Source organism: Syngnathus scovelli, chromosome 5, assembly GCF_024217435.2.
Source record: "Syngnathus scovelli strain Florida chromosome 5, RoL_Ssco_1.2, whole genome shotgun sequence".
Classification (NCBI taxonomy): Eukaryota; Metazoa; Chordata; class Actinopteri; order Syngnathiformes; family Syngnathidae; genus Syngnathus; species Syngnathus scovelli.
The window spans coordinates 1,714,736-1,742,359 of NC_090851.1; the positions used below are offsets into that span (position 1 = coordinate 1,714,736).

A 27,624-nucleotide genomic window follows, 5' to 3' on the forward strand; every position below is an offset into this window, starting at 1 on the left:
AAATCAGTTATTGGCGACAACCAGCCAGTTGTGAGAACCCACCCCTCTAGAATTCCCCTTAATGGTACGACCCGTGTCATATAAATAAACCCGAATTTGGCGACGCCGGAAAATCATAAAAGTTATCCTGAGATAAACGCAAATTAAACATTGACAAGATGGAGTGGACACCAATGGAAATCAACCCTGAGGTGAATTATAATATCCGCGACCACCTTTAGTTGAGTCTTTCAAGAGGACCCTGAAATAATTCATTGTTTTTCTGTGTGTGCTTGTGTGTTACACTTACAGGTGCTGAACAAGGTGGGTAACAATTTGGAGAGTAAAAAAAACTCGGACGCCGAGTCACAGCGTTTAAATGTTAAGTTTTGACAAAAGCTTCAAAGACATCAATTTAGCAACAACGGGCCAGTTCGTCGACGGCACGACGCCATACGACGGTATTGTGATGTGAAAATGGTTTTAAATATCGTTTGTAAAAAGTGTGAATCGACAGCATCCTCCCTCGTGCCACTGTTAGCTTCTCGGCTAGCTATGGGTGTGGTCTGTCTGGACCACTCGCATCTCCCCACTAGGCCGCTCATCTCGCCTCTACGTGTCTGTTTAAATTTCATTTTTGATCTTTTTCGCTAGTTAATGAGTAAAGTCGGCGTGGGGGAGGACTGGCGTTTCGTGGACGTCCTCGGCTTGGAGGCCGAGCAGCTGTCTGCCGTCCCGAAGCCGTGTTGTGCCCTCATGCTGCTCTTCCCCATCACCAAGGAGGTAATTTGAGGAAGATGTGAATTGCAGACTGTTTTTTTGGGGGGGGGGCAATGTTGGGGTGTGGCAGTAATCCGTCCAGCCTGCATGGCCCTGGGGTGTGGTGATGCTGAGCTTGCAGAGATAGCGGATGCTGATTGTAATGGAGATGAGTCATCAGTTGATGTAGGGACCAAAAGGGGATTTAGGGACCAAGCCTGGACCCCAACAAAGGATGGCTAACTCATCCCTTAAACCCCCGAAATGTGTTGAAAAGGTCTGTCTATGGGCCCGTCATTCAAAACGTTAATCTTTACAAGCAATGCAGTCACAATTAGTTTTTTAAATATAAAAATGACACATTAATCAAACAATGAATGTATTTTATGACCGTTTGTTTGTGATTTTGTGTCTCAGCATGACTCTTTCAGACAAAAGCAGGCAGATAAAGTGATTCAAGGCTCAGACGCTTACTTCCTGAAGCAGACTGCTAACAATTCCTGCGGCACCATCGCCCTGCTACACGCGCTGGGAAACAACCAAAGCAAACTCACTTTCGGTAACATTCTAGATTGTTTGGGTTCTTTTTTTTTTTTTAGGACACTTTAGCAACACTAAGCATGGGAAATGATGCACCCTTTCTAAATAGATATAGTTTTAAAAAATCTTGTCTTTGTTCTCAGAGAGTGCTTCCATGTTGAAGAAGTTTCTGGATGAAACTGCCAAGATGTCTGCTGATGACCGTGCCAAGTATCTGGACAAAAACAAGGTGAGGAGCATATTCGAAGGAAGCTATGCATATTTTAGATTTTCATATTATTTTCTTGTTTTTGATCAACTTGAGCCAACTATATGCTGTTTCAAAGTTGGTCATCATGGTGGTATTTGGAGGCCTCTTTATTTTAGTATTTATTTTTTTATGTTCTGTTGCGCTTTGGCATGAATGTTTATACATGTAGATGCAATTAATGTCCACACGGGGGCGCCACAGATCAGCAGCTCTCTCAATCTTGTTTCTAGATTCTTCTGGTGTCCAAACTAGTTTATTGCCCTTGAGTTGTCCAATTGTAAAATCCTTTTGTGCAGGCAATCCATGATGCTCACAATGAGGTTGCTGCACAGGGCCAATGTCGGGTAAGGTAACTTACACGCAGCTTTTTTTTTTCCCCTCCAACATGGACAAATGACTCAAAGTAATTATTTTGAAAATTCCCACAGCCAGAAGCAGATAAGGTCAACTTCCACTTTATTGCCTTTGTCAATGTGAATGGACAACTTCTTGAATTTGGTGAGTAAAATATTTATGCATTTGCTCAAATAGCGCCCTCAGCTGGCAGTAGATATATTGACTGTAACATGTGACGCTTACAGGGTAGATATGCATGGCATCTGTAAAGCTATTGAGAGGGAATTTCGAGGAAATGACACACTGATTATTATTTTTTATTCAATTAAGTGTTTACTGTCTTGCTGTTTAGACGGGAAGATGAACGGCCCCCTCGACCACGGCGCCACCAAAGATGAGACCCTTGTAACGGTATGTTATTGTAAACATCGTTTTTGATTTGACCTCCTCTTTAAGAGTAAATGCATCTGAAAAGTCTAAGTCAAGGCACCGCTAAACTTGGATTGCCTCTCACATGTACGTCAACCTGTTTGTTTTCCCTCCCGCCAATTTGCGTCCAGGATGCTGCCAAAGTATGCCGAGGCTTTGTGGAGCGAGGACTCGGCGAAGTTCGCTTCTCCGCCGTGGCTCTGTGTCGTGGTTAAATTATGTAGACCACTAACACATTTATCTGCATTTTCTGGTCACTGTCACGCAAGTATTGTGTTCACTCAAAACACACACGAGGTTATACACACACCATATCGTGAACTTTTAGCACAACAGTTCAAGACGAGCAGAAAGTGTTGCTTTCAATCTCCTTAGATGTGAACAAACAAATCCCACTGCTGTTTTTTTTTTTCCCCCTCGTCTCCTTGTACTTTTTTGTTACGCTTGAATGCTTTGTTTGCTTTGTTTAGATGACTGCTGCTAATTGGTTGATCTGATGTTCCTCACAGCCTTAATGTAGCTTTAACAATGTGTCTGTTTACATCAAAGACTCAATTGGAAGCATATCAAGAGTGTAATTGAGTTGGTTTGCTTTACTTTGCACAGTTAGTTGTGTGTGTGTGTGTGTGTTGCAGTGTTAATTGCACTGTTGGTGTGGCCGTTACTGACAAATAAAAAAGCTTTTGATGTGTGCAGGTGGTACAAGTGATTATTAAAAAACAGCAAACGCACATCAGTGTTAGATTTGCATTTAATAGGATAGCTGCAGAGCCTGAATATTTGTCAATTAAGGATATGAATGACACGGATTTTGGATATTCGTCCGGTCTCCACGTTCTCAATCGAACTCCTGTGAAGTCCTTAAATACTGTTTTACCGCAGCCATCTTGGTCAGGTATTTAATCATTTATGACGTCTGCATAATATAACTTTCCTTTCATTTATTCAGTGATTTTTAAAGTCACAAATGTGAAATAATTGGACCGGTACGCCCCCCGCCTCCCCTGCATAGGGTAGATTCCTGCGTGCGCGTCCCCGCCTCCTCGTGCGCGCGCTCGCAGCGCCATTGGTGGAGAACAGCGTCCATCGCTGCCGCGCGCGCCCGCCTCCTGAGCTGGACAAGTATTCTCCTTTTTGGTGGCATCGTGGTTGGTCGTCGCGGGAGGCTGCTCAAGTGCCGTCCCCGCCCGGAACATTCCCCGGAACCGCATCGTAACACTCGAGTGTCCGCCGCCGAGGGTCCCACTCACGAATTAGCCTACCCGGCGATGGCCAGCCCGCCTGCGGGTCGCGACGTCCGCCCAGAGTCGGCGGAGGCGAGCCGCCCGGAGCCTGCTTGCCTGGAGGCACAGAAATGGATCGAGGTAAGCGGACTCGAGACGAGCCGGGGTTGGGGCACTGGGAGTGGGGTGGTGGTTGAGGGACGTGGATATAAATAAACACCCCCTGCACCGGTGCACCGTCACCTGTTCCGTTGGGAGGGTGTGTGAGTGTGTGTCGGGTTACAACACGAAAAGTTTGACATCCCCTCAGTTATCAAATGATAACGACTCACAAACTGAGTTTTTTTGAAAACTGCGTGTTTATTCCACGCCATCAACAGTAACGCCCCCTTATTTCACGGTGGTTGCCATGGTGATGAAACCGGGCCAACGTTCACGCACCAGCAGCATTCGATGAAGATGATGATGATGCGGTGAGATTAGGGTGCATCATCCGCTTTTACTCTTGCTTTATAAATATATATTTATAAAGCTGAGTGGTGAATCACGATGGCAACAGCAGTATGACCTATTTTTGTTTTCCAAAAACATTTACAGTAGTCCCTCGTGCAGTTAGTTTGGTTCTATCTGCCAAAGTTTTTTAAAAATTCGCTCCACAATGGCCATCTTTTTAAAATATTTAATGGAACTGTATTTTCTTCTAAAAGTGGGGACAAATTAACAATAATCAATCAAACTTTAAGATGCTGGCTTTTATTATTTTTTTGCAACTTTCTCCACTTCCTACTTATCAAAGTCAAAGTCAGCTTTATTGTCAATTTCTCCACATGCCAAAGACACACAAAGAAACTGAAATTTCGTTCCCCCCTATCCCACGGTGACAAGACATGGCTCACAACAGACAAACAAGTAAACAAGTATAACAAAAGCGTGCTGAATAAATAATGAATAAATAACACAACAATAAATAAATAAGAGGAGCAGAAAAAAAAAAAAAAGGAGCAAGTGCGCGTACAGCAGACATTCCCGAAAATAGCGCAACAGTGCCCCACGCTACGCAGAAGGGGGTAGCGAGTTCAGGGCCCTAACAGCCTGGAGAAAGAAGCTGTTGGCGAGTCTGGTGGTGCGGGAGCGCAGGCTCCTGTACCTCTTCCCAGAGGGCAGAAGGTCAAACAAAGAGTGAGCCGGGTGACTCACATCTCTGGCAATCGAGGTTGCCTTGCGGGCGAGATTCTTATTGATTGAGATTGTTCATGTTCTCAAAAATTCAATCCTTTGCTGCTGTCAGCGATGCCCACTACTGCCTTCACTAAAAACCGTCGAGACTAAGTCATATGCACTAATGGTTCTCTGCATATCTAATATCTCGCCAGTCCCATCGCAGGCCGGCATGATTGCTGTACATTAGTACAGAGTGAAGTCTCGGTCTCCCGCTGTGGCGTTTTGTTGTCCTCTGCTTTGGAATTGTGTGCAAGTTTATTTTCAGCATCTTCCAGGCTGCTTCTATTTGCAGTGCTCCTTTTTTTTTTTTCCACACTCTCACAGGTGGCGATGACTCAGGGTATGGGCCATGTAACGCTATTCTAAATGTGTGTTAGACATTGCATGAGACGCTCCTCAGATGGTCTATATTGAGTGACGGCATGGGCAGACTCTCAGATGTCAGTCTCGCTTCCATAAGTGACGGTGCGGCGCCACGTCATTTCCACCCGACAGGAATTCGGCCAAACAAAAACATAACCGCTGCAAATAATAAATTGCAGACTGATGCAGTTCCACTCCAGTCCTGTAGGGGACTGTGGGGGTGGGTGGGGGTCACCCTACAAATCCCTGTAATACCACACACACACTCAAACGTGCGCGCCAGATGTCGCAGCCGTCCTCGGTGGCAGATTAACCGAGTCCCAGACAGCACGAGGCGTCTGCAAACAGAAAAAAAAAAAAAGCAACACAGCAACACTGAGTGAAGGAAGCTATGCGAAAGAATGGTAGCCCGCACACACTTTGGCCTAAGGCGAAGGCTTTTACTGGGCTTTGAATGTCACGTTTGCCTCACGCAGCGTTTAGTACACTGTCACGCGGTCGTTTGATTTACACGGGAAATTCCAGATCTTAATTCAAATGAGAAATTGACAATTTCCCCCCCCCCCCCCCCCGGGGCTTCATAAAAGCTCCTCCCTTTTTTCCAGTTTCATTGACATTTAGTCAAACTCTTCAAATCAATCCCCCAATCATGCTTTTGCTACACAACCAGTTTATTGTTGTTTTTGCTAGCCTCAATTTTTAAAAATATTTTTATAAAGCCGAACAACATCAAAGTGCTAAAAATGGGCCACGAGTGTGCGTAATGCGGCCATGGATGGCCTGAGCATTCAAATCAGCCTCCGAAACCAAGCGAAAGGTCTTGAGGGTATTTCAGCGCCAGTCGCCGAAATCCGAGCCCCTGCGGCCCTCATGGCAAATTACTCCGCTGTGACGCGTTGAATGGCAGCAGCAGCAGCTTCCATTTAAACCCCTCGTCATGTGTGTGTGTCTGTGTGTGTGTGTGTGTGTGTAAGGGTCAGTGCTAGAAGTAGGCCAAAGTAGCACTGACTTGTCTTGTGCTCTGCTGTATCGCACAAAATGATGTTGTTGTGCTGTATTTTCATCATTCCACGCATCCATTTTTTGCATCCATCCAAAAATGTCGTCCATTCCTGACGTTGGTCGGGAACGGTGTTTAACTGCACCGTCACAATTTCTGGGTTGGAAATTTGTGCTGACGCAAGTGCTGCGTGCGGATTAGCAAAGACAACAAAGGGATTATTTCGAGCATCCAGATGCGTGTAGATTTGAGGCTTTAATCTCGCACGATAGCTCAGAGTGGACGGTTTTTGATAAATCAGCATTTTTATACTGCTCATGGATGGATCGACCATTAAATCTCACCTGTTTTCTGAATTCGGTCAGGCACTGTGATGTCATTTTCACTCGACAACGAGTTCCAAAATGGCCGCCCTGTGAATTGGATAAACACGGGTGTCTTTTGCTGCTTAAAATGTCAATAACTATCAATTCCACATACGATATATTATATATGTAAAATGTATATAATTTATACAATTTTATATATATTTATATCTAAAATTTCTGACTTAAAAAAGGTTAAAGCACCACAAAGTAGTGGCTAATTTGCGTTAGCATTAAGCTAGCAGACTGAAACCCTCAGTTATAGTAATTTTTTGTCTGCTGCTTATTTTTGCGGTAAATTAGGAGTGACCTGATTAAATCCTTGCATTTAAATATTGCTTTCAAAGCTCTTCAAAAAACAATTTTCCCAGCCTCACTGCGCTCTCATTTTCTTCCCTGCATCCTACATACAAAACACAAGTCAACAAAAGTACACGCTGAGTACCTCTCTGTCTTTTTTGGCCAACTAAATAATGCATGAACATGCTGTTAATGTTTTAAAAGCCTCGAGTCGAAGCAACCATCGCAGATGTGATGAGCGGAAAGATGCCAGACAAAAAAAAAATAAAAGAGTTGAGAAGAGGATGGCGTCGCCAATGGGAAACATCTGGAAATCTTATATAAGAGGGAAAGGGGAAGCGGACACAATAGGTCATATTTTTATGATTTGCGCACATGCCGGCACACACGTGCGCTGCGTTAAAAAAACAGATTGGAAATAATCTAATAAATCAACAAAGTGAGCAAGGACACAGAAGCAGACAGAGGATGAAGCATATTCAAACCATATGAATTTTGGAAGAGAAAATGGAAGGAAATAATTTTTATTCATATTTGTATTATGGGCATGAAAATGTATAATCGGGAAAATGATCGTGATTGATTTCACATCTTCCCTAACTTGCCGTTTACTGTTCGACAGGCTGTCACAGGGAAGAGCTTTGGAGACAAGGACTTCCGAAGTGCCTTGGAGAACGGCATCCTGTTATGCGAGTAAGACCGATGACCTCACACAGATGGCCACATCACACACACACACACACACATCAAGCCCCTCTCTGACCTTGGCTATCTGTTGACCTCCCACCATCCCCACCCCTCCCCCTCCCAGGCTTCTGAGTGCAATCAGGCCAGGTCTGGTCAAGAAGATCAACAGACTGCCCACCCCGATTGCTGGCCTGGTAAGGACAAACCCTCGGGCCTCAGGAAAAATCCGCTTAAAAAAAGATTCATTTGGAATTATGGTATTTTTTTTATTTATTAATTAATTAATTTAATTTCTTCATTTATTTAATTTGGCTTTTTTTTTTTTTTTTGAAGCCTCCAAACATTGCCTCCATCCAGCATAAAACGAGACCTTTCGTCTGTTTGTATTTTTGAAATTGTTTTTTAAGTGATTTAAAAAAAATAATAATAATAATTTCCTCTTCTAGGACAATCTGTCAGTCTTCCTCCGGGGCTGCGAGGAGCTCGGCCTGAAAGGTTCACAGCTCTTTGACCCGGGAGATCTCCAGGACACCTCCATCCGAGCCAACCTCAAGTACAGAAAATTAAGATTTATTTATTTAGTAAAAGTGTTAAATAATCTTCTCTCCCAACAGGGACTCGGACTGCAGCCGCAAACTGAAAAACGTGAGTTGCATCTTTTTCCCACTCGCTGTGAAGCTCCAATTCTAACCTTACTTCATGGTGCAGGTTCTGAACACCGTGTTCTGGCTCGCCAAAGCGGCCGGCGGCTGCGCATCCTACAGCGGACCCACGCTCGACCTCAAGGAATTTGAGGCTCTGCTGGCCAACATGAAGGTGGTGAGTGGGGGAAGACATTCTTTCAAATAGACTGTGCGAAATATTAAAAATAAAAGGCAAGGCTCCATTTTGTCTTTTGTTTACGTGTGTGTAGGACAGCGACGAGGCGGCTGACGGCTCGCAGAAGCGCAGCGTTCGAGACAGCGGTTACGACTGCTGGGACTCGGAGCGCAGCGATTCACTCTCGCCGCCCAGACACACTCGAGACAACTCTCTGGACAGGTCAGACAACCACAGTTGATAGACAAACAAAGATGGATGCCGCAAAACAGCTAGAATTAGCGCAAGTCCATCAGTTAGCTTGTTAGCTACAGAGTGTTTAGTGACTAATCCTGCTTTTTCCACGATTGTAGCTTGATTGTGAAGTCCAACAATAAGACTGCAGTCATAGTGAGAGCCATTCATTCAACGTTGTTAACACTCCTTTGTTTTATTGACAGTCTGGACTCGTTTGGCTCACGTTCGCAGCACAGTCCTTCTCCCGATGTGGCCAACCGAGGCAACGTGGAAGGTTTGTTCCCGAAAGAAATATTTATGATATGTAAATTTAAGTTAGACTCCAGAATGTCAAATAAGGGGGGGTTAGCTAGGTCGCTAGGTAGCTAATTAACAAAACAAGATGTTATTGACTGTCTGTCCTTTAACGCTTTACAATGGTGTCAGGAAGAGACGGCGACCCTGAGGCGGACGGCGGCAGGAGGCCCGACGTGCAAAAGGACGACATGTCAGCCCGGCGTGCGGCTAGCGGGGAGGCGCGGACCCCCGTCCTCTTCAACCAGTTCCTGCCCAACCGAAGCAACGCCGGCTTCTACGCCCTGAACGCAAAACGCAGATCTCATGCCGAGGACAGAGAGCAGCGCAGGTAATGTGGAATATTTCCAAGTAGACCGACTCTAGCTAACGTAGCACCAAACAGTCCCGCCGAGGGCAAAAAGAGCGTCACCTGGGCGGGGGATCACCAGAGCCCAAAAGAAATTTGCGAGCGGACCAGGATCGAAAGGTTGGAGAAGGCGGGCATCAAAGTGTTGCCTGCGGCACTTCGCTACGGAAGGTTAGCGCTTGGAGTCTTGTGCTCGGATCTGGTCTGCTGAGTTGTGAACCCGTGTTACCGGTGCAAAACGATGAGCTGGTTAATGTGATTGGCTAGTGCTGTGGTGTGGGCGTGGCCATGACTAACCGCTTGAGAAGTGCTGACTCGGTGGTTGTGGCAGTGGCGGGCTTTTGTAAGAAACTTAATGGCATTGATTGTTTCTCAAATGTTAGCTAGACAGCGCTAGTTAGCTAACCTCAGTCAAATGCATTTAATCGTTTTGCGAGTAGGCTTTGCTTGCTAGACGAGGTTTGGTTTTCGGGTCATCTGGATGGACTAACGGTGCGGGCCAAACGAAATCCGTGCACGTCACTAACGCTTGGCATCACGATGGACCTCTTGGCATCCCTGAAATGACTTGTTGCCATCCCATCTTCAACTCAGCCCTTCCTCCACCTCCCCCACCCCGGAGAGACCAGCTTCCCCCAATATCATCCTCCGTCGGGATAACGACTTTTTGAACTCGCAAAAATCCGCCTGGGACTCGTCCTCGGACAGCGGAGGCGAGGCGGAGGGCCAGAAGGTACCGGACATTCGCAAAGATGACCTGGCTTCCCGACGGGCTCCTCGGGGCCCGGCGGTGCCCAGGGTGCATCAGTTTGTCATGGCGGCGCCGCTGCTGGAGTGCAGCAGCAAAGACCAGCAACGCTGGGAAGGCATCAGGCGATCCTCTCATAAAACGCTCAAGGACATCAGGTTAGACTGTGTGCGCACGCGTGTGTGGTTTCACCATCGTTGTGCTCATTATTTTATCCCGACGATTGGAAAGCGAGCTCGAGCAAATCCCCGACATCATTACTCGCCAAAAAGAAGAGGAGGAGGATGAGCGTGAAGAAGAAGCCGAGGACGCGGCAAGGGTTAAACCCGACAAGCAGATGGACGACCTGGCTCTCAGGCGAGCTCAGACTAGGCCACGCCCACTTTACCGAGACCGACCAATGAGCTTGACGTCGGCCCCCATGAGCCAAGCTGATGTGCAGAAGTGGGAGAGGCTCAGGATGAGTGAACCCAGGTGCCCCCTCAAACACGCACAGGAAATGATCAATGTGTGTGTGTGTGTGTGTGTGTGTTCCAGTTATCCAAAAATAAAAGCTGTTAATATAAGTGTATCAAGAAGCTAACCGGTGTAAAAACATCCAAACAGTCCAGTCTAGTCGAGTGACAAGAAATGCAAAGAAATCGTAAATATAAATCTTTAAAAGCACGCCCCCTAGTGGTTGCTTGTTTTCCCTCGAAAGCAACTTTAGTTCCCCCTCGCTTGGCTCCTTTTCATCACTTTATTTATTCTCCTCATTATTGTGCACTTCATTGCCGTCTGACAGGCTCTAAAAGGGCAGCGAATGTGCCAGTCCTTGGTGTGAACGTGTATATCATTGTGTGTGTGTCTGTGTGTGTCTGTGTGTGTGTGTGTTGCAGAGGAAAAAAAGAGGCGATTGTTGGCTGTGTGCTGAGTCTTTTGTTTTTTGTCCTCTTGTCGCTGATGTCATTAGATCGCACAGAGGAGGTTTTGTGCGCCTGAACATCACATGGAGAAAATGGCTAACATGCTAATAGTTGCTACGCTAACATACACTCTAGCAGATTATATCCCGAGTATAAAAAGTGCTAAAGCGGCCTAATTAGGATTTTAGATCCTTGGATCATGACCTTTTGTTAGTTTGGGACTATTATAAATGAGAATGGCTACAATGCTAACAGTTGCTAGGCTAACACATAGCAAGTTCCTGGACTTCTTCTCTGATTCACTTGATCCTTTTTCTGGAGTTGCTCATTTCTTCTCCACTGTGTGTGTGTGTCTGTAGCGAGCCTGACCCGGTCCCCGTTTGTCAGGCTTGTCGGAAGAAAACGTACGCCGGTGGCGGACGGGGTCGTGTCAAGTCGGTGAGGTTCGGGGGCGTGACCGAGATGGGGCGGCCAATAGGCGTGCCCGAGTCAGGGTTGCTAGGACCACTCCGCTCTCAGGCGACGGTTGCCGTGCCGACCATTGGCCTGGGCTCCCTGCTCTCAGAGCGGGAAGGCAGGTACAAACATGGCCGCTTGCGCTGGTTTGGACTGAGGCCAATGATACGCTAGTTGGCTCGTTAGAGTGCTCGGTAGCAGGCTTTGTATTTAGCAATCTGCATTTGCTCATTTCACATTGGGTGGTATTTCAGTCAGCTAAAATGTTAATCGTTTCTTTGTTAGCGTTTGGCAAGATTATAAAAAAGTGCTGTGGCAGTTCTATGAGTATTTGACACCCAGTTTGGTAATTATTACCAATGAGAACTGTTATGAGAGTTGCTAACATGCTAACAGGTGTAGTGCTAACATATCGTAGATAGTCGCCAGAGCCTTCTAGGTGTTATTCAAAAGTTGAAATGCTAACAAGTCAACAGTTGTGATGCTAACATACTGCTAGTACAAACATTTTGAATTCGACATCCTGTTCTGTGGTCGGGTAATATCATAAATTCAAATGTCTAAACCGCTAACATGCTAACGGTTGCACTGCTAAAATATATCATTTGCGTGCTCAGTTTTGGCTACACGGCATTAGCGCCAACCAGTTTTAGAGCTTTATGTGACACCCTCACAGCCTCACAGATGGAGGACAACCCAGTCAAGTGACCTCACCCGGCTCTCCGGAGGCTCCTTGCTCTCCGGCCGAGCTGGACGCTCGTCTTGCTCAGTATGAGCGGAATTTGAAGGAAGAAGAAGAGGAGGAGGACAAAGAGGAGAGGATACCAGATATTCACAAAGATGACATGATGGCGAGGCGAACTGGAGCGTTCCATAAGCAAAGCGCTTCTTCGGCACCTTTCAACCGCTTCTTGCCTCTGCCCGCCTCAAAATACAAGGCCCAGGTTACTGATCCAGGCGCCAAGGAAGTGGACAAAAACATCAGGTGGGAATGTTCGGACGTGTCGACTAACCAGCTCGTCGGTGTGGAATTCAAACATCTCACTGGAAATTTTGTCGTAGAGCGGAGGAAGGGATAATTCCCATTGAACGTAGCCCACAGGGTCCCGACGAGAGCAGAAATGATGATGATGCTAATGAGCCTCTTGCTAACCCGAAGAAGGACGACATGATGGCTCGCAGGAAGAGATGGATCCAAACATCCAGTCCGGGCTTCAGGCAGTTTCTCCCAGTGCCGGGTGTGCTTAAAAACAACACCGTCCAAAGTTGTGCTACGAAGCAGACAGCCAAGCGTGTGGAAAAAATGGCAAGCGAAAGGTATCTTTCGAGGTTTGCTTGTGGAGCTTGCGTCAAAGTTGCTAACTTGGACTCGTACGGAAGCCTGGAAGTGCCAATGTTGAGGAAACATTTTTGAATGGGGTAGCTCGTTCTACCGAATTTGGTTAAAGTCGTCGAATGGATCAGAAAAACGAAGGCTAAATGCTAAAAAGGTAGCATTTTTTGTTTTTAGCATTTAGCCTACGTTTTACCGAATAAGTTTGGTCGTGCTTTAGCGCTAGCATGTTTGAGACGTGATGACAGCCTAGCTTGGATTTGATTCCATTTGTCTCAGCGGTGGCGTACGACCTCTCGAAAACCCGCCCAGGAAGGAGATTGTAGACGAGCAAAAACAGAAGACGGCTAATGTGACAAACTTGGCCTCTTCCCTGGATGATGTCGTCCCGCTTAGTGAGGAGGCGGGGTTAGGAAAGGTCAATAAGATGGCGGATCCGCCGACAACAAAAGCCTCCTGGGTGAGGGATGATGATCTACCGCCAATGATGTGAGACGCCCTCCCAATTTCTACTGCATGTGTATTTCCATCCGTGTTGAATTGACTTTCCCGTGCCCGAGATGTTCGGCCATCTTGGACCCTCCCATCTTGTGTTCACTTCATTTTGTCCTTCCAGGTTGAGCCGCCGAGTTGCTTTAATGTCCGGGGACGCCGAGTAAGTTTGACGACGCGGATATGGACGACTCTGCATGCTGACAATGACGATTTGTTTTTGTACAGTTGAACCTCATTTTTGAAAACAGTTTTTTTTTTTAATCAAGGGAATACGGTCAAAGTCAAATATTCGCAATGTGAGCCCGAAGGTTAAAAAAGAATAAAAAAAATAAAACTCAGAGGTTCCACTGTATTACTGTATCATGGTTGCTAAAGCTAACATGCACTGCTAACCCTTTAGCTTTGTTTTATTTACGTATTGAATTCAACTTTGCTAGCTTGGCTCCATTAACAACACTCTTCATTTTTGCAGTTTGTCCTTTTCCTTTGCGCCACGATTCATTTATCACTTGTCTCGTAACGACGCTCAGTCTCACAAACGTGGACTTTCCCCGTTCAGGAGCGTGAGCATGAGCGACATGGTGGACCAGGACGAGGCGGGGCACCTGCCGCAGCTCAGCCTGTCGCGTTACGAGCGCATGCACGAGCAGTACAACAACTTCCAAGACGAGGACGACCAGTGGCAAAGTGTAAGAGACCGTCTTTGCTTGGTTCTGCATAACAAAAAAAAAAAATCTGGTCATCTTTAATGCTACAGGACTTGGCTCGTTGGAAGAACCGCCGCCGCTGCGCCTCGCAAGAGCTCATCAAGAAGGAAGAGGAGAGGAAGAGGATGGAGAGGATGAATGGGGAGGCAGGTGACAAGAGGAAGAGCATCAAGACCTACAAGGAGATTGTGGAGGACAAGTAAGTGTCATCCCCTCAGAGAGACTTTTATGGCTTGATGGTTCTGAAAATATCATTTTTTGGTGTTCCCAGGGAACGGCGAGAGGCGGAGCTATGCGAGGCGTATCGCAGTGCGGCCACGCCAGAAGAGGCGGCCATGGTTCTGCAACGCTACGCTCTCCGTTTCACCATCAGCGACGCCACGCTGGACTTCCTAAACCTGCCCCGCCCCGTCGCAAACCCCGACGCGACCCACAAAACCGTTTGTGAAGACTCCGAGCCGGAATCAACACAGCGGAAGACGTGTGAAGACTTACACAGGAGGGCGGAAAAGTAAGATGTTCAAATTGCCAGCCCCTCCCCCACCTGTGTACTCATCGAGTCACGCCACTTTCCTCCTCCAGAGATCCACCGACTTCAGAACCTCCGCCATCCCCGGAAAGCCACCAACCTCCGGCTCCAGCGTCTCCCAGCAAACCAGAAGCAGCGACCAAAGCAGATGCAGAACCCCGACCTAAACCTCCGAAACCTAAACCCTCTCCAAAGCCCGCGCTTCCCTCGACGCTGCCGCCACCGCCCGTCAAACCCGTCCCCCTACTGGCGGCCAAGCCTTATCGCCAGCCGAGCAGCACACACGGAGTCAAGGTAAGGAAATGAGAGCTTGGAGACACAGCAGTGCTTCAAAACCTGATTAGATTATTACAACGCCATCTAGTGGATTTGCTCAGGCACTGCTGCACCTGCCCATAATACAAACACCGCTCACCCACTGGCTCCAATTTTAATTTGTCTGTGTGTCTATAATTAAGATGGACGGCCTGGTGCGTGTGAATGGCGACACGGAAACTTCGCCGTCCGAGAAGAAGGTCCTGGTCACACAAGCCGAGAAGGACACATCTTCTACGTCGGAGACGCGAGACACGTCGCCTCCTCCCCAGCCGGCGACGGCTTCCTCGTCTTCCTCATCCTCCTCGGCTTCCTCGTCCTCCACCATCAGCTCGCTGTTCAGCGGGAGGAACTGCGTCACCAAGACCACCATCGTCACCGAACTGACTCAGACGGTGGTGGAGCCGCACGCCGCCGACATCCACGGCCACTGCCAGGTGACTTCTTATATATGTCCACTCGCAGAATGTAAATATCTCACTATAATTTGGATTTGATTTTCAGGTGAGCGTTGAGAAACCGGCAGAGGGAAAGCCGTCTCTGTCGTCGTCATCATCGACTTCGATAACCAGCATGCATTGTCCCAGTGTTTCGGGTACGACGCCAAACGGTCGGGTAACAATGTCGGGCGGCAAAATGACCGTGTGTGTTTTTCCTCCGCAGATGGCCAAGACGAGAGCAGTATGAGCGTGAGTTCACTCCTCAACTTGTCGTCCTTCGCTCCGCTTCTCCTTCATCCGTCAATCGGACCTCTTGTTTTGTTCAGCCCTCGTCCACTTGTCCTCTGACCTTTCCTCTCTTTCCGTCCTTTTGCTGTCTCGACATGCGTGTGTGTGTCTTTGTGTGTGTGTGTGTGTGATTGTGGGGTGGGGGTAGATTGAGACCCCCATGTTGAACTTGGCTAAGCGTGTTAATCACTGGGTCTGGGACCCCAATGAGGAGCGTAAGCGCGTGGAAAGGTGGCAGCAGGAGCAGGAGCGCTTCCTAAAGGTACCCCGGTGGTCATTTGTGTGTGTGTGTGGGAGGGGGGGGGCTGTTGCCATGGTTACTAATGATGGATCATTTAGTTATACTCATGGGACACCTAATTAGGTACCCATCCATTCATTTTAGCAATTGGCTTTTTTGAAAGTAGTTTGACTTTTTCTCCAGCATGCTGTCATTTATCGTCTTGCACTCGGTGATTTTGTTTTTGATCGGAGCGACGCTGACTCTGACCTTGTGCTGCTCAAAGGAGCAGTACCAGAAGGAGCAGGAGAAGTTGAAGAAGGAGTGGGAGAAAGCGCAACTGGAAGTGCAGGAGGAGGAACGCAAGCACAACGAAGAGGTACGGCGTGACGGAGAACTTTGCAGGCTTGCTAAAAAGAAATCCTCAAACAACTTCACGCGCTTCTTCAGGAGAGGAAGATCTTGGAGGAGACCGTAGCGCCCCTCAGTCCCTGCGTGAGGACGACGTCGCCACCTGCTGGTGACAAAACGAGTGTACCCCTGCAACAAAATGGCCACAAAGACACGAAAGGAAGTGAAGAGCAGCATACATCCAGGCTGCAATTTTTGCATGGTGAGACTCATTTTTCAAGTTTGGATCAAAAACATCAAAATAAGTTCTACTTTAATTTGTCTTTTAGACGATTCCAAGCCAGCCAAGAAGTCCGGAATGTGGAAGACGGCCTCTTTGGACCGGAACACACAACCAAACGCAGTGCACGGCGTAAAAAGGTATTTTCCAACTGTGTGTAAATATTTTTATAAACATTAATTCATTATCTTGCAATACTCGTGTTTTGCCAACAGGTGCGATTCCCACGATGGCATCCCCGGAACGCAGACGCCGTCTTCACCCTTGCCTCCGTCGCCCAGCAGGTAGGAAAACAGACCCGTGTGCAAACCATGACAAGTGTGTTAGAAGACCTTTGTGTGGCGTACTGCAGGTGCGTTAGCGGAAAGAGGCAATGCTCCGGTTGTTCTCAGCCGCTGGGAAAAGGAGCGGCGATGATCATCGAAACGCTCGGACTCTACTTCCACATGCAGTGTTTCAAAGTGCGTACAAAAATGTGTGTTTTTTTTTTTAAACATACTGTACATGGACAATAATATAAGTTCACAAAACTTGTGTTCAGTGCGGCTTGTGTGAGGGGCAGCTTGGCGATGCCACCACTGGGACGGACGTGAGGATCCGTAATGGGCTGCTGAGCTGTCACCATTGCTACTTGGCAACCAGAGGTGATTGATCATTTTTGCCACTAGAGGGCAGCAGCGAATTTCACAACTGCTGCTTTTATTTTTTGTTTACAGGCCAAGGACAACCCACCACACTATGATGATCTCCCGACAAACAATCCTCATCATATAACTTTACTGAAATATCTATGAGAACTCGAAACATACTCCATAGTGTGTTTGTAAGCATGACCAGCATATTTATGACTAGACAAGCACAATAAATCAACTGGAATAATACGTATAGTGACCCCTCCACAATATTACGATATAGTGTGGGTTCACTGTACTAAAACTGGAATAATACACAGTATACACTACAAGAACTTTCTTTTACGTAGTTAGCGTGACCGTTTTAATGCCTTACCTTCTCTCCCATCTTTGTTTTTACACTTTTGCATGAACATAAGTTATTGCAAGTATCATTTAAGTTTGTCGTACGTCTTCGTCCATTTGCATGTTGGCTTTGAGCTCTTTTCCCTTTAAGCCGTTTCAACCAGTGCCTTAATTCAGTGTGTGTGTGTGTGTGTGGGGGGGGGGGGGATTACACATGGACCTCAAAATGTGTGTGTGTTGTGACATGAAGTGAAAAATTCCATACCAGCAAGCAAAGCGAGTGGATCAGCCTCTTGTGCATCCTGTTCTCTCTTATAGAGCGTAAACCAATGACACGTATGTAATACCTGCTGCTTCCCTCTTTCTTATTTTCTAACAGCATTTCATAACATCCTCTCATGCGCTCTTCAATGCAAGTGTTGCCTCCATTTCATCTGGCCGAGGAAGGCTCTGCTCGCCGTATTTTATAGCCACTGTATGTTTGTCAATAAAGATGTCCAAAAAAAGGTTGTCCTTAATTTTATGTGTGATTTTTTTTTTTTTTTTTTTTGTACAGAACTTTGGATGCAGCTGTGGTAGTTTTGTGCTCTACAAATAAAGTTGAGTTGAGTTCATATGATTTTAGAAGCGACGGCGTTTGGACAAGGCACGATTATTGTATAAGTCATTTTATACTATATAACTAATGCAAAAAGAAATGCAAAATAATATTTTCGTAAATAATGACGTGGATTATAATAAATTTGGAATTTTAATGACGTAAAATAATCGTTTATGTATTTTTGCGGGATTAATTATTTTTATCATTTGTTTATTTACTAAATATGTTTAAATATTTGGCGCGTTTTGAGAATATAAATATAGCGGAAGTGCAATACGTCACGTGACAGACATCGGCGAGTGCTGCATTTTGGTAGGCACCGTTTTGCTCTGTTTAAAACTCAACATTAGGACATATACATTTACTGTCACCCAAACTGTAGCAAACTGTGTTATGTGTACCTTGTGGCAAAATTAGACATTAGTTTCCGGAATCGCAAACATTTTTATTTTCTTCCGTCGTGTTAGTCATGTGATGATGATGTTATCGTACGGAAAGCTGGAGGCACCAAAATAGCTTAGCACTCGTTAGCTTTTATTTCGCCACTTGCTAAGAGTTTGTAATGTGTCGAAAAGAGGGCATATTTTAAAGTAAAATGGAGTCCGGGGGACCCTTTTATAATGTGCGTATCCAATAATTTATATCACTTAGTCGTATTTTTGCTCATAATATCGTATTAGCCAAAAAAGCTAGCATGGTTTGTGTGTTTTTTTCATGACAACAAAAATACTTATGTTAGTATGTCCTCGCTATATTTAAAAATGGCACATCACATTCCGACTTATCTTAATTTTATCTGCCAAAGAATTATGATACCTATAAAACGATATTTGTCACAGAAGTATCAATCTGTCTGCAATTTGAATAGACTCCTCTTATGGACTGAACTAATACATTTGGTTTATTTACTACATAAGACGAGAAAGTTTAACAAATTACTGCTTGAGTTTCACCTGTCCTTTTTGTATTTGCTGTAAAACGCACTTATTTTCATTTTTGTGGTCTTTCTATAAAATAACAAAAATTAGTGTCAAAGCATTGTTTAAATAGGTATCGGTCTCAACAAAGTAAGTTGACGTGATACATCTGGAGAGGCCTTTGTCGAGTATGTTTGGGAGAACCTAAATTTAATCTGGATTGTTGTAGAAATCATTGTTTTGTAGCAGGCAGGCTCTTCGGTGGACATGACTCGCAGCGAGGAGGATTCCCTGGTGGACGGGCCGCTCATTTCAGCAGATGCCCTCCACGCCGCCATCAGGAGAGAATTTCACAGCGTGCCCACCGCCTGCCACGCCATCCTGCTGTCTCTGCTGCATGTATGGACAGAAACACACAAACACGTTCCAAATCAAAAATTCCTTGGGGAGTTAAAAAGGGGCTTCTCACGTTATATGTTCCTCTAGGTGGTGTACGTGGTTCTGTCCGTGTGCGTGGCCGTGCTGTGCGTGTTAAAACTGGGCCAGGAGGAGGTGTGCGCCAGCATCCTAGGGTCCGTACGGGGTGACAGCGCGGTGGTCTTCGGCAAGGTGGCCCTGTGGGTGCTGGTTCTGGTGTTCACCCGCTGCGCCCAGTACCACCACGGCCGGGCCCGCAACCGAGGCTACCTGCGTTTCTACAGAAGCACCAGCACGCTCAAGCAGCTTCCTCTCGCCGTGCACTCCGCAGGTAACGGCCTGCGATGTCACGCCGTAGACGCTAGGTGGAGCTCATGTCGCGCTAATCGTGGTCTACCTGTACACGCAGGGAACGTAATGCTGTTGGTCGTCATGGCGGCGCGGCTGCCGGTTGACGTGCACATCTACGTGCTGATCGGCGTGTTGGCTTTGGAGCTTCTTGTGGCGTTGCCTTGCCTCATCTACTATACAGGTAAACATTTTGTCCAAAGAGATGGTTGAAAAAAAAAAAACAACAACACCCAAAGTTTTGGTTTGTACTCAAAACTACCAGAAGGGGGTGCTACAGTGGTACCACCTTTGTAGGTAAAATAGTTACTAACGGGATTTCATAAGCAGCGTGAAGAAAGACACCCTGTTCGATCTCATTGCTAACTAACACACACACAAACACACACACACACACCAGCCCCCACACAATGTGCGAGGCCATTGGCATGACAATAGCCGCCCTGCCCTTTTCAAACCCGACGGCATGACAATCGAGCATTCTGCTCCGTCCCTCCCTCCCTCCCTCCCTCCCTCCATCCATCCCGCAAGTGATCTGCTGATCTTTCACTTTGGCTCACGCACACACGCGTACTCCATTCCGAGCGTTACACGAGTTGCCTGGAGTCACCGTCCCATTCACACCGCGGCCACACTGAGGTGAAGAAGGAAGATTGCAGTTACCGAGTGTCTGATAGGATATTGATCAGGTAGATAGTCTTATTGAAAGGAAATCCATATTAAAGGCCTATTTTGGCTGCCACGGGGCACAGATGGCGAGATAGCACACACACATGCAGGTGAAGATAAGGTATTAGTGTTTAGCCTAGCCACAGGCTGGCGAGCCCTCGGCCACTCCGCCCTCACACACACACATTGTCCTTATGTTTAGTGTTTGTGGAGGTCAGTATGTGCCACATTCCCGCTTGGATCAGTGTAGTGAGCCGCGACGCAGAACCAAGCCCCCCCCCCCCCCAAAAAAAAAAGCAAATGTGGATTTAGGATATTTAGCTTTCGAGGATGAACTTAAAGATGCAGTGTAAACTCTTAAGGAGGAGGGGGGGACCAAAGGTAGGGCAAGCCTGAAGTCCATACAGGAAGGCCTCGTTCCACTTCTCTTTGAAGTGCATGCTCGATTGTGAGTGGGAGTGTTTGCGTGAGATTGTGTGTGTTATTTTGGGGGGCTCGGCGGTATGTTTCGGGCCTCTCATTTGAACATGAATGCGGCCCACGCGCTCCACGCACATCAAAGCCGCTCCTCGGCTTTCAAAGGCTCGCTGCTTCTTGGCTGCAAAACCGCTACAGGGCACATGGTGGCTATGCCATGCCAAAAAAACAAAAATGTACCTTAGCGTGCCACTCGACAGCTAGCACAAGCTAGGCTAACGTAGCAGTCAATGTCGGCGATACTTTGAGCGGCGCCGATTGCTAGCATGTTTGGACTGCTACTTTAGCCACGAACATGAGGTAGCATTAGCCTTTAGCTCGTCGCGCCTCGCCGTAATCACCTTGAAATGCACACGACCGATTGCTGGTCGCTGACCCGGGCACGGTCTGAGCACCGTCCGTCTTGTCTGTGCACTCTCGTGTGACAGCAACCGAGAGAGAGAAAGCGAAACTGACATGGAGGTGCGAAATGCGGCACCTCCTTTCAACTGCTCCTTCCATCTATTCATCCATCCATCCATCATTGGCATGTCTTGTTTGACCGTTTTCAGCATGAAGTCATGTTTTGATACCACCATTTATTGAGTCCCCACCAATTTCTCCTATCATGGAGCAGCAACATTTATCGGCAAAACTAACCCATCAAACATGATAAATACACTAAATTGATTTTATAATAAATGTTTTGGGAATAGTACTGGAGGTGTGCCATTCCACAAATCAATAAATGCATCAAACTATTGCGCTTGGTTAAATGCTTCTCACGTACCGCTTGTATTTACACTCACACACACACACACACACACACAAGTGTATTTAGGGCCTCATTATGCAGGAATGCTCAGTATTTCTTTGGATTGTGTCGATGCTGCGACGGAGCAAAGCAAAGGTTGCCCTCTTTAGAATCTCCTTGACAATTTCCTCCGACTAATGACGCTGCAGTCTTATCAATACTGTCAGGCCCGCTACCCCCGAAGGCACTCGCACCGCCATCATCTTAGCGAGCGAGCTAGCTAGCTATGTCGTTTCCATGAAAACAGCTTGGTGCCATGCCTGTGAATATTCTCATTCATCCCAGGACAACGTTAGCCTAGCACAAGCTAGTGTAGAGTTAGCGATATAAGGACAGAAATGCAAAGCGTTGTGGGCATTAGCCTGCAAGCTAGCTGGTGGCTAGCGTCTCCTGTTGTGGCATTGAAAGCTCAATTGATATTTATTTTCACTTTAAAGATGTAACTTAATAATAATTTGATTTTGTGACACACATATTCTGCCTTCTCCTGCGGCGACCACCCCGATGCTCCACACTTTGCCGCTGGGCCCGCCCCACCCATTCCCCCCCGAGTCAAGGTATATGTTTAGGGCGTGAGAATTGGAGCTTTAAGTGCAGGATATGGCGGCCCATAAGAGCTAAGTGCGGGTTATAACGGCCCATGTGTGTGCGTGTCCAGGGAATGGATAGCCTTTAAAAGGGGAGGAGGAAAAAAAAAAAGCAGCGGCTGTGCACTTTCCCACCTGCATCATTATGGCGTCTGAGAAACTCTCACTGTCAGCTTACGTCTTTGTGTTTTGGGACTAAATATAAAGGACAATCGAGCAGCACAATGAATTGGATTGCAGCATTTAATCGGAATTCAAAACACCACTGTATGTTGTGACTGAGCAAGATTTGACCTTTGACCTGCTTAAGTCTTGCCACAGTTCTCCCACCGCTGAAAAAAAAATAATTGACAGAATGTCATCTGCTTTTGCTTCCTCCAGTCAAAGTGATGATCTTCAACACGAAGCGAGCGGCGCCCGACGTCAGCCAGGAAGAACACTCGCACAACTTCAACGTGGCTAGCTTACCCACGGAGACGGGATTCCGGTAGGGCCACACGCACACACACTGTAAAAGTTGTCTCTGCCATGCTTGTTGACACAGAGGTTAACAGTGGAGCTAATAATGTTAAAAGCTGCCCCCCTGCCCCCGAGCACACTGCAAAGCCACCAAAACCTTTACTGCCGCTATTTTTTTTTTTGCCATGTCGGAGACTGGGGCTAGTTCTTTCAAGCGGTCCTCGTTTTGTAGTGTTAACGTGTACGTGTGTTTCAGAGAGGGTTCCTGCCTGGAGGAGGTGGTGGAGAAGCAGGCGGATCTGATCGAGTACCTGAAGCAGCATAACAGCTTGCTGAGCAGGAGGCTGCTCAACCTCACCGCCCAGCACTGAAAAGACACTTTTCGGACCCCCACCGAGCACGCCGTCCATTTGAGTGAGTCAGACGTGTACTTGCCTCGGATGAAGCAATGTGGTGCCGGTGGGGGGTGCACTGAAAATGGCCGACATTTAAAGAGGCGTCGCGGGTCACAGGTGAAGGCAAAGTTGGGGGGGTTGGGGGGGGGCGTTATCACCGAGCGTCCCAGGAAAGCTGCTACTCTGCTTTTTTTAAAGGAGGGTTTGAATCTATATATATAAATACTGTGCTACACCTCATGTCTTTTGTACATAGCAGTGCTTACTGATTTTTTTTTTTTTTTTTAGGACCTTGAGCATTTTTTTGTGGTCATTGTCTGTTTTTTTACCACGACTTTGACCATATGACCCTCATCGTGCAGGATTTCGTGACTATTTACAGCGGTGGGGATCCTCACATACAGCAGGGACTTATTGTTTTCCCGATTATTTTTCTTTTTATCCCGTTCACCCACTCATTCGTATTTTTTTTTTTTAAACTTATAATATATTTATTTTTCATGGCAGTTATAATTCATGTTAATTGTTTTTGCTGTTTGTAGTCAGTCCGGGTCTCTGTCCTCCAGTTCTGTGTATTGCGTATTACATTTTAACAGTCTAATAATATCCGCAATGTTATTTGTTTGCGTGACAATTTTGAGTTTTGATTCGGCATGTTGAGATCTGTACAATAAATACCACAGAATTACATCTTTGTTTTTAACTTTTCAAGAATCCATTTAGCTTACTACACAAGTCAAAATACTTTTCTGTGGATTTGTCATTTAAACTTTCATGTTTCATGAAACAAAGTAAACGTGGACTGCAATTTTTTTTACTTTGGCAGTACATCACCCAGTTCTTGACGACGCACACAATGATAAATCCAGAAACAATACACTCAAACATTTTTTTTTATTAAAAGGAATAAAATGTATTCAATAAACATTTGAAGTGCATCCAATGCATGATACAGGCTCTATGTACATCTGTCCGCTCTTTGGTCCACAGCTTGTTGAGTCCAGCGCCATTTTCTTTAGTACTGACTTGATTTTTCTTTTCTTCTTTGGCTTATTGATAAAACAAGGTGCTTGGACATTTTTAAGATCGTCTTTTGTGCCCCTCATTCTCTGGTTGTTATTATTATTCGGAGTTTATGGTAGTTGGGCTCACACGTGCTCTCGTCAAACCTGCAAGAGAAAGTAACAGTGGTTGGATTATGAGCCCCAACTGACAGCGAGGGAGGTAAACTCCAGTTCAGCGTGCCTGTGCCGACATAAACGAGGGGGCTCAGGCATTCCTGCCCCGCTTTTAATCCTTCTTCCGCGTCATTAGCCAGATTTATGTCGAGCAAGGGTCCCGCGCGCCTCTGTCGCTAATCACACACACCTACTCAAGTGCCACCTGCAACCTCTGGTACCCGGGGGGGGGAAACCATTTTGAGTTAAAAGCCCAAAGATGCCATGAAAGGGGGCCCTTGCACCTCCTTTTTCAAGGCCAAACCTCAAATTGATCACCAAACTTTGAGAATTAAACGGTGTCTGCAAATTTGCATCACTCAAGGATAGCTGTTTCCGTTCGGCCATTTTGGGTAAATTCCGCTAATGTAAATAAATGTTTGCTTACCTGTGGCCTCTTTAAAAGCTCCACAAGATTTTTTTGTCCTCAGCGGTCTCATCAGGGGAAGGGCACTCTGGAATGCAGAGGTAGGCATCGTCGGTGCAGGCAAAAGTGCCGATGGTACTTTCTCCTCACATTCAGGAAATCTGCAGACAGGTTTGATGTCATTAAGTGTACTTATTATTGTTATGATGACACATTTTTCTTGTCACCATTCTCCAACACCAAAATCACGTCAGATGACTTTAAGTGTACTTCAGGTTCAACCCCCCCCCCCCCCTTCCCTAATAAAGTGGAGCACAGCCACCAAGCACATGACCATTTCCAAAGTCCCTAATAAATCCACTGAGCTCCCGCCGTTCACAAGCTGCAGGCCAAAGCCAGGAAGAGCATAAAAAGTGCCAGATGACTTTATGACACCCCCCCCCCCCCCCCCTCCCTCCTCATCTTCCAACCCCCATCCCCGATAGAGGGAGAACCCCAAGCCTGGAGGCATACGAGTCTTTACATTCTCCTCCCGTGACATTTTGTTTAATAAAAGCTTGGGGGCGTATTTGCATGGCATCTTAACGCCCGGATTAACAAAAGCACCGGACAATGGAGACCCACCGAGTTGTGTGATACCCCGGCGGCGGTACTCATCTGCTGATGATCCCCCGAGTCTCCAAGCTCTCGTTTTATATATCTCACCTGTTGCATTGCAGCTAAGTGTATAATTAAAGCCAATCGTAAAAACCAATCCAAGGTGCCCACACATGCAGTTTCGGGTTCTCGAGCGGGTAATGTTCCGATTTACGATGTTTTGTGGTGGGAATTGAACGTATCGATGAGTTAATGACATAAAATCGACTCGTTTTTATTAACTCACACTTAACCAGCAAACAAAGTAACGATTTGAGCGTAAGTATTTACCGTGTGAACATTTGGAAATTATATTTGTTCAAAAAACGTGATAAATTTATCGAACGAGTTTTTCGTTCAGGAAGATTATATAATTTACGACGTTGGCGGTAAAACGTGAACGCATCAATCAGTTGCGATGATTGGCGATAGTTACGGTGCAGATTTACTGCACTATGAACAAATGTAGTTATTTTAGAGCTATTTTATATACGATAGCGCGCATTTTTTTTATGAAATATGTCCATTGTTTTTTTTATTCCCCCCCTCTCTTGATTACATTATTTACGGTGTTAATGGTGGGATGTGAACGCCTCAAACATTTGAAGGATTCTGCAAGGTAAACTCAAATTCTCAATTCTTTTACCGCATTTTAGCGTCGTATTCAAACCGAGAGTGGCTATATTTCAATATTTACCGTTTTTAGCTTCTTTTTTTTTTTTTTTTTTTTTTTGCAATGGTATTAGCACCTCTTTTTGTCTCATTATTAAATCGGTAATTTATCCTAAAAATACATTGGTGCAACGCTAGCCGGCAGATGTTTGCAGTACAATCAGGATTGACTTTCGGGAAGTTGTTTAACTTCTTCTTACTTGGCCTGGAGATGGAGGCTGGTTCCACCACCACCACCACCACGGTGGCCAACAGCATCAGCAGCAAGGTGAACAGGTAGAACAGGTTGAAGATCCTCATCTTGGATCTGATAAGTCCTGCTTCTGAGTCTTACTGGTGGTTCTTTTCAGCCCAGAAAGAGAAGACAGTGCCGGTAGAAGATCCTCCTGAAATGGATGATGTCTCTGAAGCGTGTCCGCAGTATTTTCCAAAGACTTGAGAGCTAAGTGACAAAGGTGCTTCTCCCCCCACCTCCTTTATACTGGCTTCTCCAGCAGCCCCCCCACCCCACCCCCAAGACCACCCCTCACCCTCCACTTCAACTCCTCACACACACAAGCATGGCACATATTGACCCCACATGTAGAGGGTAATTCAAATGACAGGAAACCCCCCCCCCCCCCACACACACACACGCACACACCCGAGCCTGCAACTGTCCTCTTCAACACACACACACGAACACACAACTGTACACACTCCATATGTGCAATCAAAATACAGTAACAATCTTGACTTTTTTTTCCCTTTTGACAAACAAGCCATAAATAAATCTGTATCTGATAAACAATATCAGATTTATTATACATAAATATTTTGGTTTTATAGGTGAGGTTCATACAAAAATAAATGCAAATGATCCATGAATTAACATGAAAAGCAGTTAATATTAACAATATTAACAAATAGAAATAAAGTCATAAATAGTTTGAATATTATATATATTATTATTATTATTACATTCATGAAGATACTTTGTACATTTTGATTTGGGGCAAAAAAAACCTTTCCACCTCATTAGTGCGTCTGCTCATCTGTCCGTCCGGCGTCTCCTTCGCAGCGTTAGCGACTCCTCTATTGAGCGCGGCGCTAATCAATTAGCACATTAAGATGAAATGTTGCCCATTACATGTGAATGAGGATTAAGGCAAACAGCAGGACGCTAATGGAGCGCCAGACCTGCAAAACACTCCCTGAGACTTTGAACAAGCATCTCCCTTAAGAAACCCGCAAAAGTCAACACTGTGTTTGTTTGTGTGTCCGTCTTCGTGCATGTGCGCCTTTATGACTTTATGGTATTTGCAAAAATGTCCGTGTGGACACGGGCAAGATTCCTGGCGGATTTGGCAAACGCTCTCCTCGGCCCGTTTTTGTTTCTTGTGTTGCGCTTTGCATATCAGCGGCTATTGTCTTTTAAAAAAGTTTTATTTTGCCCAATTTGAATATGCTAATGCATCTCCAATTGTCATTCACAGCCACCTGGTAGCCAACTTGCTATGTGTTGTGTTCTATACGTGTGTGCGTGTGTGTGTTTGTTTGTCCTTAAAAAAAAAAAAAAAAAAAAAAAAAAGTCTCCCTGCCAGGTTTTTCGGTGTTGTAATATTTGCTCTTGCTGGGGGATTAAACGCCTAGACGGGGGATTTTCCATCCTGCTCAAACATCACCAAGTGACCCACACCGAGGAATTCAATCAGTGTGACCGAGTCGTAATCGTTTATTATTTTCATAACGGAGGGAATGGAAAAAGATAATCACGTCATGAACAACAGAGGCCACAAGATCCAAATTTCAATGGGCAGCCTTCAGCATGTGTTGCGTGCGTATTTTAGAGCGCCATCTATTGGCCGAGTTGATTGCGAGTCGTTAAAATCGTG

General features: G+C 46.0%; 3 protein-coding genes and 2 long non-coding RNA genes across 11 annotated transcripts; 4 read left to right on the forward strand and 1 right to left on the reverse strand.

The window, feature by feature from the left end:
• The first annotated feature begins 54 nt into the window (after nucleotides 1-54).
• Nucleotides 55-2,985, forward strand: uchl1 (ubiquitin carboxyl-terminal esterase L1 (ubiquitin thiolesterase)). Its single transcript, XM_049719455.2, has 9 exons — nucleotides 55-191; nucleotides 292-303; nucleotides 634-762; nucleotides 1,156-1,297; nucleotides 1,422-1,507; nucleotides 1,825-1,872; nucleotides 1,957-2,026; nucleotides 2,217-2,275; nucleotides 2,425-2,985. The coding sequence occupies exons 1-9, from the start codon at nucleotides 159-161 to the stop codon at nucleotides 2,506-2,508; spliced, it is 663 nt and encodes a 220-aa protein (XP_049575412.1). The 5' UTR covers nucleotides 55-158; the 3' UTR covers nucleotides 2,509-2,985.
• Nucleotides 2,986-3,100: 115 nt separating this feature from the next.
• Nucleotides 3,101-17,713, forward strand: LOC125968412 (LIM and calponin homology domains-containing protein 1). Of its 6 annotated transcripts, none has more exons than XM_049719435.2 (32): nucleotides 3,101-3,657; nucleotides 7,388-7,458; nucleotides 7,577-7,646; nucleotides 7,899-8,005; nucleotides 8,067-8,097; nucleotides 8,161-8,271; nucleotides 8,366-8,493; nucleotides 8,712-8,782; nucleotides 8,935-9,133; nucleotides 9,188-9,322; nucleotides 9,746-10,057; nucleotides 10,131-10,373; nucleotides 11,164-11,382; nucleotides 11,937-12,245; nucleotides 12,323-12,577; nucleotides 12,873-13,082; nucleotides 13,210-13,248; nucleotides 13,648-13,777; nucleotides 13,846-13,994; nucleotides 14,067-14,306; nucleotides 14,378-14,618; nucleotides 14,783-15,076; nucleotides 15,144-15,234; nucleotides 15,303-15,328; nucleotides 15,516-15,629; nucleotides 15,874-15,966; nucleotides 16,038-16,200; nucleotides 16,268-16,358; nucleotides 16,434-16,502; nucleotides 16,571-16,679; nucleotides 16,760-16,862; nucleotides 16,935-17,713. In XM_049719435.2, exons 1-32 carry the CDS (start codon nucleotides 3,562-3,564, stop codon nucleotides 16,958-16,960), a joined length of 4,545 nt encoding a protein of 1,514 aa, XP_049575392.1. In that variant the 5' UTR covers nucleotides 3,101-3,561; the 3' UTR covers nucleotides 16,961-17,713. The 6 variants fall into 6 exon arrangements, with proteins under 6 accessions (XP_049575392.1, XP_068506729.1, XP_068506730.1 ...); XM_068650628.1 differs by having other exon boundaries at nucleotides 8,712-8,781; nucleotides 8,928-9,133; XM_068650629.1 differs by having other exon boundaries at nucleotides 8,712-8,781; nucleotides 8,928-9,133; nucleotides 12,356-12,577.
• A 406-nt stretch (nucleotides 17,714-18,119) lies between these two features.
• Nucleotides 18,120-23,805, forward strand: tmem192 (transmembrane protein 192). 2 transcript variants are annotated; one of them, XM_049719451.2, is made up of 6 exons: nucleotides 18,120-18,418; nucleotides 18,960-19,112; nucleotides 19,200-19,461; nucleotides 19,540-19,662; nucleotides 22,386-22,491; nucleotides 22,720-23,805. In XM_049719451.2, the coding sequence occupies exons 1-6, from the start codon at nucleotides 18,392-18,394 to the stop codon at nucleotides 22,832-22,834; spliced, it is 786 nt and encodes a 261-aa protein (XP_049575408.1). In that variant the 5' UTR covers nucleotides 18,120-18,391; the 3' UTR covers nucleotides 22,835-23,805. The 2 variants fall into 2 exon arrangements, with proteins under 2 accessions (XP_049575408.1, XP_049575409.1); XM_049719452.2 differs by having other exon boundaries at nucleotides 18,963-19,112.
• LOC125968420 (uncharacterized) lies at nucleotides 18,903-21,129 on the reverse strand. The gene is made up of 2 exons (XR_007481313.1): nucleotides 20,966-21,129; nucleotides 18,903-19,106 (listed from the first exon to the last, which is right to left on the reverse strand). It is a non-coding gene; the product is annotated as an uncharacterized lncRNA (long non-coding RNA).
• A 1,235-nt stretch (nucleotides 23,806-25,040) lies between the features above and the next one.
• Nucleotides 25,041-26,618, forward strand: LOC125968421 (uncharacterized). The gene is made up of 3 exons (XR_007481315.2): nucleotides 25,041-25,697; nucleotides 25,915-26,026; nucleotides 26,101-26,618. It is a non-coding gene; the product is annotated as an uncharacterized lncRNA (long non-coding RNA).
• The last annotated feature ends 1,006 nt before the right edge of the window (nucleotides 26,619-27,624 follow it).